Raw genomic sequence first — 16,616 nt, 5'->3', positions numbered from 1 at the left:
CATTTTCAAGTCTTTCCAGTAGATTTAATTTTTTTGGTTGTGCAGTTAAAGATTCCCCATGTGCATTAAAAGACTCAATTACTTGACTTAAAGATTGACTAATTTGACCTTCACTGGGATCCACATCATCCAGAATAGTGTCATCACACACATAAATATCTATTGTGTCTCCATCATGCATAATAATGCATGCTACAAATATCCATGTCATTTTTCAATTCCACCAAATCACCCCCTTAGAGATGGAGCTGCTTATGTTTTTCCTAATTTACTAATCCAGAAAGACTTAGCATAATCTGCAAGTTTAGGAATTGATAAATGATCTTCATCCACATTCTCTACATATTTAGTTCTACCCCCCAACATATACTAGACCTACCTCACTCACCAAGATACCCCCAAATTTGAACCTTAAATTGAGGTACTTATTAGCCATAGTGTCAACCTATAACCACAATAACAATCAGTATATTGTACAATGCAAGCAACAAAATCGAAGCATATACAATAACACCAAAACAGAAGCAACAATTGGTACTTAGTATAGTAGACGTATTACTCATCAACATACAATAGGCATCCCACACAATATACTTAAACAAATTATAAAATACCCCACCATTTAACAATACGAGAAACCTTAATACTTTAGACCTTAATTTTACCAAAAAGCCTTAATTTTTTAAATTGATTATCAGAAACCTTAATGCTCATGCATAAATAAGGTAAAAAAACTTCATAATATTACATTCATTAAGTGAAAATTCTAGTTGAAAACTATTAGACCCCTAATCGAAAACTCAATCGGAAACTATGGCGAAACCTTAAACGAAAAATAGGACAAAATATGAATGAAAAAGCAAAGTAAATAGACAACAATACATCAAGCATTCACGAAATCGAGTGGATAATCACTTACTTGTTAACAATTTCAGACAAGATCCAAAGAAAATCGACCAATCGACACCAATCGATTAAATACTTCACGAAATCTAGCAAGTCTTTACTCCAGAATTGCAACTGGCACAAATCTACTGGTTACTTTGTCAATTACACTTGCCAAATCTACTCGTGAGCGGTTTAGAAAAAAGTAAAGAAGTTTAGAGCAAAACGGAGAAGCTTCTTTGAGAAGTTTTAAGATTTGTGAATTGTGAAGGTTGATCCCGAAGTTTTAATTATCTAGGTGACAAAATATTTATCTAGGTGATAAAATATTTATCTAGGTGTCGTGCACGTGTAGACACGATTGCAATGAGTGGACAGAAAAGATGTACGTGTTGGATGAATAACCAAGTTCAGGGGAATAATTAAAACGAAATAAAATTTAAATGTACACTAAATAAAAAGCTTCAAGTTTAGAAAATAATGAATATTTTTGCCTTAGTTAATCATAATCTTATTCTTTGGTCAATATAACTCTAACTATTCATTCATACTATCATTTTAAAAATATATGCACCTCTAGCAAAATAGTATAGTAATAGTAATTTGAAGTAACAAATATGTTAAATAAAGTGATAATATATTCTAACATCCATATTATGAATTATTAATTTCATTTACAATATATTAACCCGGAGAAAAGTATTAAAATCACTTTTAAGTTTGAGCGAATTATTAATTTCATTTACAATATATTAACCCGGAGAAAAGTATTAAAATCACTTTTAAGTTTGAGCGAATTATTAATTTCATTTACAATATATTAACCGTTTAAAAAAATTAATTAGTTAAATAAAAATGTAATTTTAAAGTTATTATTTGCCTCAAATTTCAAGTGTTTTCGATACTCTCTCTAATAGGAAATGTAGAATAGAAGAGCATTGAAGACGCTTTGGGTCTTTTTGACTTCTCGTATTGGTTATCAGCTTCTCCGATGGAGAATCTGGCTGACTCCGCCGTATCCCAGACCTCCACCGCCGCCGGGCAGCATCCGCAGACGGCTGATACCACCCCTTCACCGGCGTCACCACCGTCAGCCTCGAATCAAACCTCATCCGAAGAAAAAGACTCAAAATCTCCGGATTCACAGCTCGAAACCCTCTGCAAGACGATGTGCGGCAAGGGACTTCGAAGTTACATATTATCGAAACTCCCAGAGAAAAACACACTGCGCGAAGAACTCACCAAGGCATTGAAACTTGCACCCAATGCAGCAAAGCTTGTACTTAGCTGTATGGGAGACTTCTTTGCTAAAAGGGGCAAAGCTTTTGATAAGGATGCTCGGATGATTGCCACAAGGGAAGCATCTGCATTGGTTTTGGAGTGTTTCTTGTTGATAGGTTTCGATGTAATTGATGAAGGGGTAAAGGAAGAAGCTGCACAAGCAGCAGTGATATGGAGAAGAAGGTTTGTTGATGAACGAGGTATACGAAAGGCTAGTACAATGGATGCTCGGGGATTGCTATTGCTTATTGGGTGTTTTGGGATTCCCCAAATTTTTTACAATGAGGACATTAGGGACTTGATTCGAGTGAGTAATATCAGGGAGATATCTACTGCACTCAGGAGATCAAATGTGCTTATGGAAAAGATTCCAGGTCCTTCTTTACTTCATTCTTTTTGCTTCTTTACTTCTTTTTTACTTCATTTGTTTTTAAATAATATATGTGATAATATGATGATTGAAGGTAGTAGAAAGGGGCAAGGTACAGATAATGTGTATAGATAGAAGTTGTCTTGTGATACAGATAACTCGGTGGAGATAAAAACATACCATGATGGAACCAACTTAGTTGGAATTAAGCTGGTTAAATGTGTAGAAATAAATGTATGATCTAGGGAATTCTTGATTTTGCTTAAAGGATATTATTTATGTAAAATTTGAGTTCTGTATGAGGAATTTATGGTGGATTCATCCACCATTGATGAAATCCCTAAGCTATTACAGAGAGATTAGGAAGAGAAGGAAAGGGAAACTGTTTTGTTGAATGAAAAAATCACTTCAAGTACAATTGGTGCTTGGTACATATAGGTCCAACTAATTCTTCTAGATGTTTCTAGCTAACTACATTTATAACTAACTGTAACTAATTCTTTTAACTATCTTATAACGACACTTAAAGTAATTGACAGAATTAAGGAACAGGTTATTTCAATAATTTAATATTGGAATTATACCAGGAAAGAACAAAATGGACATACAAGATTCATATGGCTGACTGGAATTGATTCGGGATGACCTGGAATAGATTGAAGGAACATGATTGGCCTTAGAAATATTTGTGCTTTCAATTAGTGAGTCTGAGCATTGCATACATCAGTTTGATGTAAACAGCAAAATAGAGCATAATGTCCTAGTTGAAATACAGAAAGGCTTGACGTGAAAAAGAACGCATAAAGTAAGAACTGTGCTTTGGTACAATAAGAATGGTGGACTTCTTAGGTGAAAGATTTCGAGATAATCGTGTGTTTGCTGGAAAAAAGAAGTAACTGGTTGGTCATAAGAGTGCTGAGTTTAATCCCTTTAAATTATTGCACAACACTCGTAATAAAGTTTGTGATGGTAAATTTTAGTCTTGGACTTTTTATTTGATAAGGTTAGTCTTGGACTTTACTATTATACCTTGCTGACTATGCTGTTACTAAAGTTCCACTCTGGGGATTACAGAAAGGCTCATAAAATCCAGTCTTTAAAGCAGTCTGAGTAGGGTAATTTCGTATGGATGTTAAAATTTACTGCAAAGTATGTAGTTCTTGATTGCAGCACATGGTGGATGAGTAGTGTGAGAGTTGTTCCTTAAGTACTAATAGTTCCTATAGGTACCGCAGCATAGCCGTCAACTTTGTCCTCTACACCCATTCTCTTTCTTTTGCCTTGAGCTGTAGGGAAGTTTCTCTCTCCTTTCCTAGTGGTAAGATCACTCTGTTTTTATTTCTTATATATCAATAAATGCAAAGTCTCATACTGAAGTTACACTTGCTGCCATTACAAAATATCTACCTTCTATTAGGACCTAAAGATTTTTGTATTGAGTTTTGAGTTTGGTAAGTAAATTTTTTTTATTCATAACCATAAAATGAGTGTATATCTGTGTATTTGAAGTTGTGAGGAACATAAGAAACAGAATATAAACCTGCGCTGCCTGGACTCTCAAAAATGTTGCTACGCCCGTGTCATATCCTCCCAAAATGCACTACTGTTGGAGGATCTGAGACACACCCAGTGGCATTTTTTAAGAGAATGAGCAGCATAGCTATAAATACTAAAAAAGGGTTGATGGACCAGGGGAAACTCCACATTTCCAATAATATAGACTAGTTCCTAGCAAGTCTGCCATTTTTTTTAAACTTAGCTTGCTATCTAGCTTTTCAGGGCATAACTTTAGTTTAATAAATAGCTAATCATAAAGAATAACCTCTTCTATTTGCTTTAACTGGTCTCCAATGGAATTTCTACAAAAGCTTTCAGCCTTTATCCTGGTATATATCATTATATTGGTTCTTGTCTCGATGCCTTCAAAAGCAATTTTTTTTTTATTCATAAGGCCCCCTTAGAGAGACGCTAATAGCTTCTTGCCCTGTTTGTTTTTGTGTTTTCTAGCCTTATCACTCCAGTAAGTGGCATCTAGTCACCAGCCTAGACAACGATCTCCTTTAATTTTCTATAATAGGAGAATTTAGTTCAGCTTACGCACCTTGACTAATTCTCCGAGTACCTGCGACCTCAACACATGTATCTGGTAACTTAAGCTACCTAGGTTTAGACCGATGAAAAGAAATTACCTAGCTGTTTGCCTCTGTCTAGGATTTGATTCCTAGTCTCTTGTGGTTCATTTTACTCTCCTTTATTGTTAGGACATACCCTTGACTGCACTGATGTCGTGAAATCTTCATCTTTCACCAACAAATATTTGAAGCATCAACCTTGTGAAGTGTATCAGCTTCCATGTGCCTTGAAGATCCTACTGACTCCCAAGGAATTTTAAGCAGTGGCATTATTTGTAGAAGAACAATTCCATGATTTTTCAATTAAATATTTCTAGTAGAAGCTTTTGGAAAATGTAAATGTATTAAGAATCTGTGCTCAACTTTTTTCTCTAATGTATATGACAATGTTGCACATGCATATATGTACTATCTTGGGAAGTTATAGTGGACTAGAGATATCATACTTATACTTTTTATTTTGGGCCCTATTATGGCATACACTGTTCTCGTCTTCAGATGTTAGTTGTTGACTAGATATCGGGGTAGGGTTCCTCTGTTCTACCAACAACTGAAGATACTTCTGAAGAATCTTCTGCTGCTTTTGTTTTTATTGCTCTCAGTTGACATACCCACATTAGCAGTTAGAACTCTCTGATCTTTCTATATATCTTTATAAGTTGGGACAGGTGAGTTTGTTGCTTTCCAATGAAGGAGGTGGCATATGTTAGGCTGTGGACTAGATGACTAAATTGACTCTGCGCTTTCTTCATTTTAAAAATTTGTTTTGGTAGGAACGATCAGAAGCCAGTCAATCAAGTATATTTTACGTAGATGATTTCAGTTTAGAGAGGCTTTTATACTGTTTGGGATGACACTATTACATTAGTTGCTAACTGGCCAGTCTATCAAGTAATTTGAAGTAGACAATTTCAGTGGTTTAGAGAGGGTTTTATACTGTTTGGGATGACACTACTATATTAGTTACTAACTCGCCAGTCTTCAAGTAATTTAAAGTAGACGATTTCAGTGGGTTAGAGAGGCTTTTATACTGCTTGGGATGACACTATTCACTATTGCATTATTTGCTAACTATTCCAACTAAGTTCTTATATATGTAGAAGAAGTTTTTTTAGGCGATAATGCTAAAAACACACTAAATGATGTATATTTGGAGGTAAAATTCAGCGACTCTATTCTTGATGTGGTAGGTAAACTGTTCTTAGGGCATCGGAATTATATGTGGTATGGACTCAGTCTTCGAGGGTGGTAAAAGTTTGTATAGACTCTGATAAAGTAATGTGTGTGTAAAATCCAAATAGATTGATACAAGATAAAGATTTTTGTCTCCCTTATATCAATAAGGAGAATCTTGTGTTGTTTCATGTTCGAGTTACTGGTAATGATATTAAAATCATAAAGCAGCTTACTAGTGTTGAATTGGTGAAAACCACTTCGCATATATCTCTTCTGGTATCTTTGTAACTTCCCTTTCATATTCTTTCCATGCCATTGGTGCTTCAGCTTTCTAAATCTTGATATTCCATGCAAAATTGCATATGCTGTCACAGTATGGCCTTCCATTTCCTGCTATTCTACCTGAATTTGGTTCTCTAATTTCCACTCCCCATTTCATTTCTTCCCTTTCTGTGGTATTGCCATTTTCTGTACCTCGATATTCCATGGGAGAGCTCTTCAGTGGTCATAGTGTGATGTTTCATTCCCTGTTGCAATACTTGTATTTTGTTCTTTTGTATTCTGGGTCGGCTTGCTGTTAATACTTTGTTAATTCAGAGGAGTCAGTGAACCTTTAGGTATTTTCGCCATGTTATTTTGGATCTGTGTTCGTACATATATGTGGAGTGCGAAGAGTCAAATAAGGGGAGAAGGGGGGTTATAATGATATAAATAAGGGTAGATGGGTGGGCCCATTATCCACTGAATTTGTAACTGGGCCTCAATGGCCCTTGGAGATTTTTCAGTCATAAAAAGAATGATATTATAATATGTCAATATTTGAAATGTTCCTTGTGTTTTGCTGCCAACTGTAGTGATGATGAATAAAGAAGCGGATTTTAAACTGTGTTAACTCTTGCAAATTCAAAATTAATAGAAGCAATGGTGAATAATTGAGTTCATAAAAAAGAGTTGGTGATAGTTGCAGATCAACAGAAGTAAAGGTTATTTTGGAAAGTCCTGTCGCCATAGTATGATTTTTTTGTGTTGATAAAAGTCATCGGGCAAGAGATGTCTATATCCATTTCCCTTTCAAACATTGCTTTAGGAAATCTGGGGGTGAGATGCAGTAAAATGATCAGGTGAAGTCTAGACTAGATGAATTGCCCAAGTATGTAGTGCTTTAAGGTTCTCAGGGAACAATGGAGAACCATATTTTACGTTGCTCCCTTTCTTGAACTGGTATACTCTTTGTTATGGGGAATCTTCACCTTTAATGCAATAAAATCATATCAATAAAAGAGAAAATATAAATGGGAAATTTGCTGTTTCTTCCTATTTACTTTGAGCTGTTGAGAACAGGACTTTGTAAACTTCTATACTTCATCAATATGGAGGATGTTTCCCTTTTCTCCATCTTTTTAAAAATGAAGGCGGCGTTCGAGCCAGTTATGGGAAACTTCGACTATTCCACCAAGCAGTTGCTACTCCCCACCATCACAAATATGGGATATATTGGGTGGCCTTTTCTTTCATTTCACATTGGGGGATTACTTTTGATTTCGGAAAAACTGCAGTCATGTCCCAGAATGCATAATCCCCCTCATATATCTTTAGAAAACTAGTGACCAACACTTAACATTTTCATTTGCTTCCTTGGATACATGTTCTAGTTTCCCCACTTGATACATGAGACCTTGGTCTGCATGAGTAGAAACACTACTATGTTATCTGCGTGCGTAACTTTGTTTATGTAAATTTGCAACAGATATAATAGCGGGCATGGTGAAGAATAAGATGGAAGTTGATGCTGTAGATGTTGCTTATACTTTTGGAGTTGAGGAAAAATGTAGCCCTTGCGAAATTTTGTCATCATTTTTAGAAGAACTAAGAGAATCGCTGAAGAAAAAGAAATGCCAATCACATGGTTCACATGCTGTTGTGGTAATTCTTGAATTTCATCTCGAGCAGTAATATTCCCTCCCTCCCATATCAATCATCATAACTATTTTTTGTTATGTTATACAGAATGAAGCAAACAAGAGGGAATTGTCTACTATGAAATCTGTCATCGAATGTTTGGAAGCCCACAACATTGATCCCTCAAAGCTTATTCCACGATTCCGTATCAGTGACAGAATTATGAGCTTGGAGGAAAAAATTGCTAGGAATGATCAAAGAAGAGAGAAGATGGTGCAAAATCGGAAATTTGAAGAAACTGGGTTATCTAGAAGGTTCGAAGAGAGACGAGCAAAACGCGCCTGCATACTAGATTCAGAGCATCATAGACCTGTAAATTACATCAGTAGCCAGAGACCCTTGTTAGCAGGTCTGCCTCCTAGCCACATTTATGGTTATTCTGTGTCACCATCAGCATTGCCTATTCATGACATTGTTCCTGGCTCACCAGCAGCAAGTTGGGGAGGTATGGTTATGGGTGGAGTTAGTTCAGGTATCATAAGAAGCAGAAATGACGCTCTACAAGCTGGCGCATATGGTGGATTTCGTGAGAGGATACCAATTGAACATAAAACTGGGCAAATAAGAAGTTACAATAATCAGTTATATGAATGGCAAGAGAATGCATCCATGCATGAAAGGGAGGTCTCTCATAACTACGGTTACGGGTCATCACCATCGTGGCAAGGCTCTATGGAGTTGCCAAACCCTGTTCCTGTTGGTCCTGGTTACCAGACCGCTGCTTCTGATCCTTATCAGTTGGCTAGTACTGTTCAAAGTTCCCCATATCATAACAGAGGCGTTGTTCCCTCTGTTAACCATTATTCATCCTACTTGTACCCAGGGACATATTATCCCCAGGGCATGCAGTAATATGTAGTTTCAGGTTTCTCTTGTAGAAATGCTTCGAAGTTGATAACTTTTGTGGGAAGCATCATGATTCATGGGCAAGTAATCTGATAAACAACCTGGATATGAGTAAATTATGAGTTAATACCTTATATGGTCACTCAATTATACACTTTTCTCTCAGAAAATCACTCAACTTTCAATTTTCATTCAAAAGTCACTTAACTATTCACTTCTTTCTCAGAAAGTCGACTTTGAATTTTAATTCAAAAGTCACTCAACTATTTACTCTTTCCTTAAAAAGTCGCTCAATCTATTAAATTGTTCTTTTAATTAAAATTTATTGATATTAATTATTTATATAACAAATCAAAATTTTTAAAAAATAAAAATATCATTTAAATTATTTAGTGATCCATTCACTTAACTCGACCCATTAAAAAATATGATATGACCCATTTTATTTTGTCTTTAATTCTAATTCAAGGTTTAAAGAGAGAGATTAATTTAGGAATAAAGACAAAATAAAATGGGTTATATCATATTTTTTAATGGGTCAGGTTAGGTGGATGGATCACTAAATGATTTAATTTATTTTTTAAAATTTTTGATTTGTTATATAAATAATTAATATCAAGAATTCTTAATTAAAAAATATTTTAATGGATTGAGTGACTTTTTGAGGAAAGAGTGGATAGTTGAGTGACTTTTGAGTTAAATTTCAAAGTTGAGTGACTTTCTGAGAAAGAAAGCAATAATTGAGTAACTTTTGAGTGAAAATTGAAAGTTGAGTGACTTTTTGAGAGAAGATTGCATAGTTGAGTGACCATCTGAGGTATTAACTCGTAAATTATTGAGTGCAGAAAAATTTAATACTTGTGGTGTATACGAGTTAGATCTGTCAATATTTTGATGACCGTTACAATAATCAGTCCAATCCAGCCATATAAGTTTTAACAGTTATAAATTAGTGCTCTTCCATTAGAAAATGTTCTTTGCCTCCTAATCTACAAAAGAAAAGAGTTCAAAGCTCAGCTGAGTTAATGTAGCAAATATGTAATACAATGACTACAAATCATAAGTTCAGTGCACTACAGAAGAATCTTAAAAGACCCATAGAAGCATTGCATAGGACTCCGAATTGAACAATTCAGGCAAATTATCTGCGGAAAATGTGGCATTGTTGGAATCCAGGCTGAAAAATGGTTCCAACAAGAGTTTGAGTTGTATCAGCTAACACCATTCTGATCAGCTACAACACAGTTATCATCAGACACGGTAAGGTTTTTCTGATCAGCTAAAACACCATTATCAGAGACGGTAAGGTTCTTCTGATCAGCTACAACACCGTTATCAGAAGTGGTAAGATTCTTCTGAATAGCTACAACACCATTATCAGAGTCGGTAAGGTTCTTATGATCAGCTACAACACCATTATCAGCGGTAAGGTTCTTATGATCAGCTTTTGCAGAAACTTCTATTCCGCACTCATTAGGAGCAGTGAGAATTTCAGAAATGAATTTTATCAATGAGCAGAGACCACCCAAGAAGTTATGATCAATGACACCTCGTCCTTCGTAAACATGAGCAAAGTCAATCAGTTTGATTTGTGCACCTGGATTCTTTCCTTTCAATGCCAACTCTTTTTCAAAAATCACCAGAATTGAGCAAGAATACAAATGGAATATAGTTTGATCCTCAAACCAAGCTTTAAGCTCCAGTAACTGAGATAAAATGCCAGTAGATCCACCATAAACAGTTGATGCGAAAGCGCAGTCTGGTCTCGAATCCAAATCATTCAATGTGTTTGAAGAAACAAACCTTCTCAGGACTAACTTGACTTCCTCTCTAGAGAGTTTCTGAGCAGCTTTCTTTCCAGGCTTCCATAATCCTAGTTCTTTGCTTCTATAGATTTGCAACCCCGATATTCTGAATCCTAATGAAAGGCTTGACGATTCTCGATCTTTTTTTAAGCACTTCTGAATATATTTCTCGGATGCTTCGGGTGCCCAGGTTCTTGAACCAATCTTAATGTCCATTATCGATGGATTGACACGACCTAGAGCAAGATCTTCCAAGACCAAGTGAGGTAGCAAGCCAGATCCATCAGATGCTTCTACGAGCTGAGTTCCATAAAAGGTGGGAAAAAATCTTTGAATGTGTTCCGGGATCCCACTGTTAGTAGACAATGAAGTATAGAATGCAACCTCACTGGCCCCTCGTTCATCACCTTGCAGAGGCTTGTAGAAGCGCCCTGATTCATCCACGAGGGGACCAAGCTTCCCGATGCCCGCTTCGTGCCCTGCAACTTGATGCTGAGGGACCTTAAGCATCTTCACAGAAAGTGAAGTACTTCAGAAATTAAACAGAAGTGCAATTTTCTTGTAATTAAAGTCTCCGACACACAAAGTGTTTCCTGTATTGAGACCAAATTACAACTCTTATCAGCCACTTGAGAAAGCACAATGTTCAACCTGAGTTAATGAATGGGAATATCTGAAGTGTAGACAATTTTTTGCTGATTCCCCGTTCAAAACAAGTGGTATTATATTTACCAAAGAATAACAAAAGTTAATAGAAGCATTTAGTCAAAATTGTTTCTGGAACCAAGTTGTTACTTCGACAGAATAATGTTACTTGCAGTCTCCCCATACACATTAATAGGCAGTTTCTGCTACGCCTACTGTTGAAAATAACTCCAACCACTAAGAACAACATGAATGACCAACAAATAACATCATTTCTTGAAAACAGAATTGTGACATTCATCAAGCACATTCACTTCCTTACTATTATTTTCCCCAACCTTGTGCTCCAACTAGCTAAAGAAACTACCTACGGAAACTAACGTGCACAAAATGACACCAAACATGCACAATTTCAAGGACATACTACATAGCAAATATATGATAAGTTTTCTTCTTTAGCTGTTTCCATCTGTAAGCACTCAAACTCTTAAAATAAGACATGGTCTTTAAGGCAATAAACCAAACTTCTTATTAAAACTTAAGTGTCATATTATTCATGAGGCGGACTCTATCCTGACTGGCATACTGAAGCTTATACAGATTATAAATGAAACAACATAAACGTAGTACCACTTGTTGTCAGTTTACAAGTCCCTGAATGGAGCAAGAACCATAAGGTTTGATTGTTGGCAACACAAACTTATCTTCTAGGGTAGGCTTGCTTTCACCTGGTCCCATCACCGACAATGATTTCAATATGGGTTCAACTACAGATGGATAGATGGATTTAAAAACTAGTATCCACAAGGACAACCACATATTTCTCATTTTGGATAATTCATTTCTAGGACAAACACCACGTATTTAACCTATATTATATTTACACACGCAAGAGTGAAAATAATAAAAGGATTATTACAGCATGTAGAAAATAGTTAAATAAGGAAAAAGAACAGGAAACAAGTTAGAAATGCAAGATGCAAGCAAGCTTGAAGACACATTCTTGTGGAATTACACGAGTTATTTGCAGAAATATGTTTAATACATAGCCTCAAATGAATAAGTTGGCATATGTGAATCAAGTAAGCTGAATCCCGAATTAGTTGGAGTACAATATGAATCATTTGTATCCATACAACTCCATGGAATAAGTTAATATATCAATCAGATACGCATCCAAGGGGCAGAGCTACCTTCATACAAGGGGGTTCATCTGAACCCCCTTTGACGGAAAATTATATTATTTATGCATGGTTAAAATAAGTTTATATGTATATATAGTATTCAAACCCACTTCGACTATCTATTTCTACAGATTTTGAACCCCTTATTGAAAATCCTATCTCCGACTCTGTATGCATCAATATAGAATGAGTTAAACACAGTTAAATGAAACATCCGTATCCATTTTGCTCTACAGTAAAAGTAGATTATGATAGAAAAATGTGAAAGAGGTTGTATGAAGAACATACTCTTCATTAACAAATATGAGCACAAGCTCAAAACATAACCATGAAAGCACTAGCCATTTTTGCATTTAAGAGGGTAAAAAGTAGTCATGCAATTTTATTGGGCCGGGAAAAACTTAAACCACTTGTATTCTAGTAAAGTTTGCAGTAATTTTGACATTTTGAATAGATGCAGAGGCAGATCCAACACAACCTCAAACATGGACAATAAGCTACATAGAGAACTTCAAAAAAATTTCAAAAGTAAGTATATATTTAAGGCATAATACATAAATAGACACTCAAATTTGACCACAGCTGGTAAGAAAACATTCCACCTTTGAGAGTGCAAATCTAGACACCTCAACATAATCTCAACTGACAATTAAACGCTTCAAGTCTCCGACTCACCCTCCAACTTTGAGAGTGCAAATCTAGACACCTCCACTTGGTCTCAACTGACAAATTAACACTCCAACTCGTTCTCCAATTTTGATAGTGCACATCTAAACACCCCAACTTGGTCTCAACTAACAACTTAACACTCCAACTCGTTCTCTAACTTTGAAAGTGCACATCTAGACACCTCAACTTGTTCTCAGCTAACAACTTAACACTCTTAACTCATCCCCACTATGTCTCGTGGACACTTATGTTGATGTGACACATAAATTTTAGAGGTACCCAAATAATTATTTTGTAAGTTGGAGTCTTCAACTAGCATGTCAGTGGAGACGAGCTGAGATGTCTAGACGTGCATACCTTTCGTACCTGATTATGCCTAATGTCTATGTTAAATAGTACATCCCCTACTTCTAGATCTTGGATTTGACCTCTAAAGAACTGCATAGCTAGAACACAGGCAAAAGATTGCAGAACACTGAAATTTGTTCAAACAAATAAACAAATTGTAACTTTAACATGAAGCAGATTTATGAATCTCTTTTACCCAAAAAAAAAAAAAAAGATGCAAACAAAAATCCCATTTTCAGCAGTATACTTAGAAATAAAAATCAAATCTACCAAAAAGTAAGAGCAAAAAGTGGAATCTGAGCAAGTACTTTTACTTTACCAAACATACAAGTAAATTACAAAATTTAACCAGCTTAGCCCATGTGCTAGTAACAAAAAGAAAAGGTTATACATAGATTTAAGAATATACAATAAGATCAAAGATTGCAACTTTATGTCAGTATTTGTATTTGTTTCTCCTTTAATAAAAAAGAATCGAACTTTCTTGACCAAAAATCTGAAACACAGGTAAGAATTAAACGTTTCTTTCAAAATAAAAAGACATAAATAATCTTTACCTAACAAATAACATTACAATTCTAAAAGAGAACCAAAAATAAATATATTAAAGATTCAAAATCTAACAACTTTTAAATAATTACCTTTCTTTAAACTCTTTCAAAATGCAGTTTCCACAGACATTTTGTGGAAAGTCCGAACAAGATTTAAATAGAAGTAGGTGATTATAAGGATTCACTTAGAGCGGTGATGTGAAGTTTCTTTTTAGACACGTGTGATTTTTTGTTGGACAATTCTCGTGTTTAAAAGGAGACAGAAAATTTTATTTTATTTAACAGAAGATGAGGTTTAAGTTCGTAGATATTTAATTTATAATATATAATAACAAAATATTATATAAATTCCTAAATAGTTTCTAATAATTACATATAATTAAGAAAATTTGTAGAAAATAAATTTTTTATATAAATATAAATAATGTAATGATATAAAAATTATTCGAGATGCAAATTAACTCTAATATCTTTAATTTTATAATAATAAAAGAATTATTATTTCTAAAAATATATTATTATCATACTATACAATTTACTCAAATATATTATCATACTATACAATTTACTCACATCCCCCTAAAGAAAAAGAAAAATAATCAATAAAATTACTAATATTATAAAAATATCATTCGGTCATGAATAAAAGATATATTTTTAAATAGCTAAATAATAAAATATAATAATTTTGAGACATGACAATAAAATCATAAAATATCACAACGATTTAAATTAAATCGATAAAAAATGTTTATATTATTATATATACACGATATTCATAAAACAGGAATAATAATACGGAAAGATGTGTAACACAAATTTCTACATTTATCACTTTTTTTAAAAGTTAGAATAGTTCAAATTTCTTCTAAACTCACATGCAATTAATAGATTATAGAAACAACACTAATTGTTTATCTTTATCACATCAAATATAAAATTCAGAAGAGAAAATGGAATTCTAATTTGTATTAAAAAGATAAAAGGTGTCACACTTGAAAGACAAAAATACTAGTTTGTGTTGTCTAAGACCGAAAGTAATGCTAAACTTATTTTATAATTTGAAGACCATAAATTCAATAATTTAATACTAATAAATTAATAATATATCTTTTTGTTCAATTTATTGATTAAGGCCCGTTTGGATGGGCTTAATAAAAGTAACTTTAAAAAGTACTTTTGAAAGTGCTGAAATTTATTTTTAAAATAAGCAGTTATGCGTTTGGATAAAAGTGCTGAAGTTAAAAAAAAAAGTTGTTGATGTGTTTGGCAAATAAGTGCTGATAAACAACTTTTTAAATCAAAATATCTGAAATACCCTTAAAAGTTGTTAACATAATAAAAGTTAATTAATTTATATTTTACAGCCATAAATAATTATATTTTGTTATCATTCACATATTTCTTTCTCATCACAAATTATTTATAAGAGGAATATAAACTTATTATAGATTTTAAAGATATATAATTTGAATAGATTAAAGAACGATTTAAGATTTTATTTTAGTTTCATCCATAGGTAATAATAATTGTCTATCATTCACATATTTCTTTATTATCACAAATTATTTATAAGAGGAATATAAATTTTTATTTAAGTTATATGTGCAACTTATTTTACATTTTAATAATATATAATTTGAATAGATCACTTGAAAGATTTAAGATTTATTTTATTTTCATTTATTAGTAATAGTAATTGTCTATCATCCACACGTGAAAAAGGAAAAATAGAAGAAAGAGAAGTTAGGGTTATGTGGGTAATTTGGAGATTGTATAAAAATATTAAGGGCAAAAAGGTAAAAATATGATCAACTTAAAATAGCTTATAAGGTGGAGAAAAAAAAGCACCCCTACCCCAGCTTTTAACTTTTGGCTTAAAATAAGTTTTTTTTTAACTTAAAATAAGTTGTTTTGAGTATTGCCAAACAGCTAAAGAAGTCAAAAACTAGCTTTTAAGTTAGTTTGACCAGCTTTTAAGCTGAGCCAAACAGACTCTAAATTGACTTTTGCACACGTCGTCTAACCTAACATAAAAATTGAAATATAAATAAAAACTCTTTTAAGATTATAGTTTAAAATAAATCTTAGATGCTTATATAATTAGAAATTTTATTTTAAAAATAAAGTAAATTAATTTATTTTTAAATATAAAAAATTATTACTCTCTCTAAAGAACACTAAAAAAATAATGATGACGAGGAAGAAAGTAGCATTATTAGATCCGAACTTCTTAAAGGAAATTCGCTTTTTCTATTACACATGGCAGACATGATGAATGTATTAAATTAATCATCACCTAAACAAGTTGTATTTATTCCTAAAATATAGTAATAATATAATTTTTAACTTTTTGTTTTGTTTTGCAATTGTGAATGAGAAGATGACTCTCAATAAATATTTTTTACTTTGCCTGCTGTTGACATAATCTAAAAGTTTACTTTTTATAAAAATATTAATGTAAAGGTTTAGGGAATCTCCGCAGGCAATTCATAGATTGATATAGAAAGTTAGATTTATGAATGTATATTTTTGAAAAATTGATATAAAAAGAAATAGACGTATATGATGATATATTTGAATTTTTTAGTATGATCTAACGATGTAAATTGATTTAATAATGAAATTAAAATAGCGATTTAATGAAAAACAAACTGATTGAGAAAGTATTAGATCTGGAAAGTGGGTCTTCGTACTGCTTACATGAATAATAGAAAATCAATACCGTTTATGTTAAAACATGAGAAAAGACATAAAGACATCAT

At 33.3% G+C, this 16,616-nt stretch overlaps 2 protein-coding genes across 5 annotated transcripts; one reads left to right on the top strand and one right to left on the bottom strand.

The window, feature by feature from the left end:
- The first annotated feature begins 1,732 nt into the window (after positions 1–1,732).
- On the top strand, positions 1,733–8,819 carry LOC101253870 (protein FRIGIDA). The gene is made up of 3 exons (XM_004252244.5): positions 1,733–2,540; positions 7,592–7,767; positions 7,852–8,819. The coding sequence occupies exons 1-3, from the start codon at positions 1,877–1,879 to the stop codon at positions 8,653–8,655; spliced, it is 1,644 nt and encodes a 547-aa protein (XP_004252292.1). The 5' UTR covers positions 1,733–1,876; the 3' UTR covers positions 8,656–8,819.
- A 763-nt stretch (positions 8,820–9,582) lies between these two features.
- Positions 9,583–14,096, bottom strand: LOC101253363 (inositol polyphosphate multikinase alpha). Of its 4 annotated transcripts, none has more exons than XM_004252242.5 (2): positions 13,942–14,096; positions 9,583–11,047 (listed from the first exon to the last, which is right to left on the bottom strand). In XM_004252242.5, the coding sequence occupies exon 2, from the start codon at positions 10,962–10,964 to the stop codon at positions 9,861–9,863; it is 1,104 nt and encodes a 367-aa protein (XP_004252290.1). In that variant the 5' UTR covers positions 10,965–11,047; positions 13,942–14,096; the 3' UTR covers positions 9,583–9,860. The 4 variants fall into 4 exon arrangements, with proteins under 4 accessions (XP_004252290.1, XP_004252291.1, XP_069148909.1 ...); XM_004252243.5 differs by having other exon boundaries at positions 9,583–10,964; positions 13,942–14,073; XM_069292808.1 differs by lacking the exon at positions 13,942–14,096 and adding an exon at positions 11,730–11,822 and having other exon boundaries at positions 9,583–10,964.
- Between the last annotated feature and the right edge of the window lie 2,520 nt (positions 14,097–16,616).

This window comes from Solanum lycopersicum, chromosome 12 (assembly GCF_036512215.1).
Source record: "Solanum lycopersicum chromosome 12, SLM_r2.1".
Lineage (NCBI taxonomy): Eukaryota > Viridiplantae > Streptophyta > Magnoliopsida > Solanales > Solanaceae > Solanum > Solanum lycopersicum.
This window is presented reverse-complemented; position numbering and strand designations above follow the sequence as displayed.

Bases quoted from the DNA above. Each gene is read 5' to 3' on its own strand.
- LOC101253870 (XM_004252244.5), top strand. From the start codon at position 1,877: ATGGAGAATCTGGCTGACTCCGCCGTATCCCAGACCTCCACCGCCGCC. The intron at 2,541-7,591 runs GTCCTTCTTTAC...AATTTGCAACAG, and splicing joins GCTTATGGAAAAGATTCCAG to ATATAATAGCGGGCATGGTG. The intron at 7,768-7,851 runs GTAATTCTTGAA...TATGTTATACAG, and splicing joins ATGGTTCACATGCTGTTGTG to AATGAAGCAAACAAGAGGGA.
- LOC101253363 (XM_004252242.5), bottom strand. From the start codon at position 10,964: ATGCTTAAGGTCCCTCAGCATCAAGTTGCAGGGCACGAAGCGGGCATC.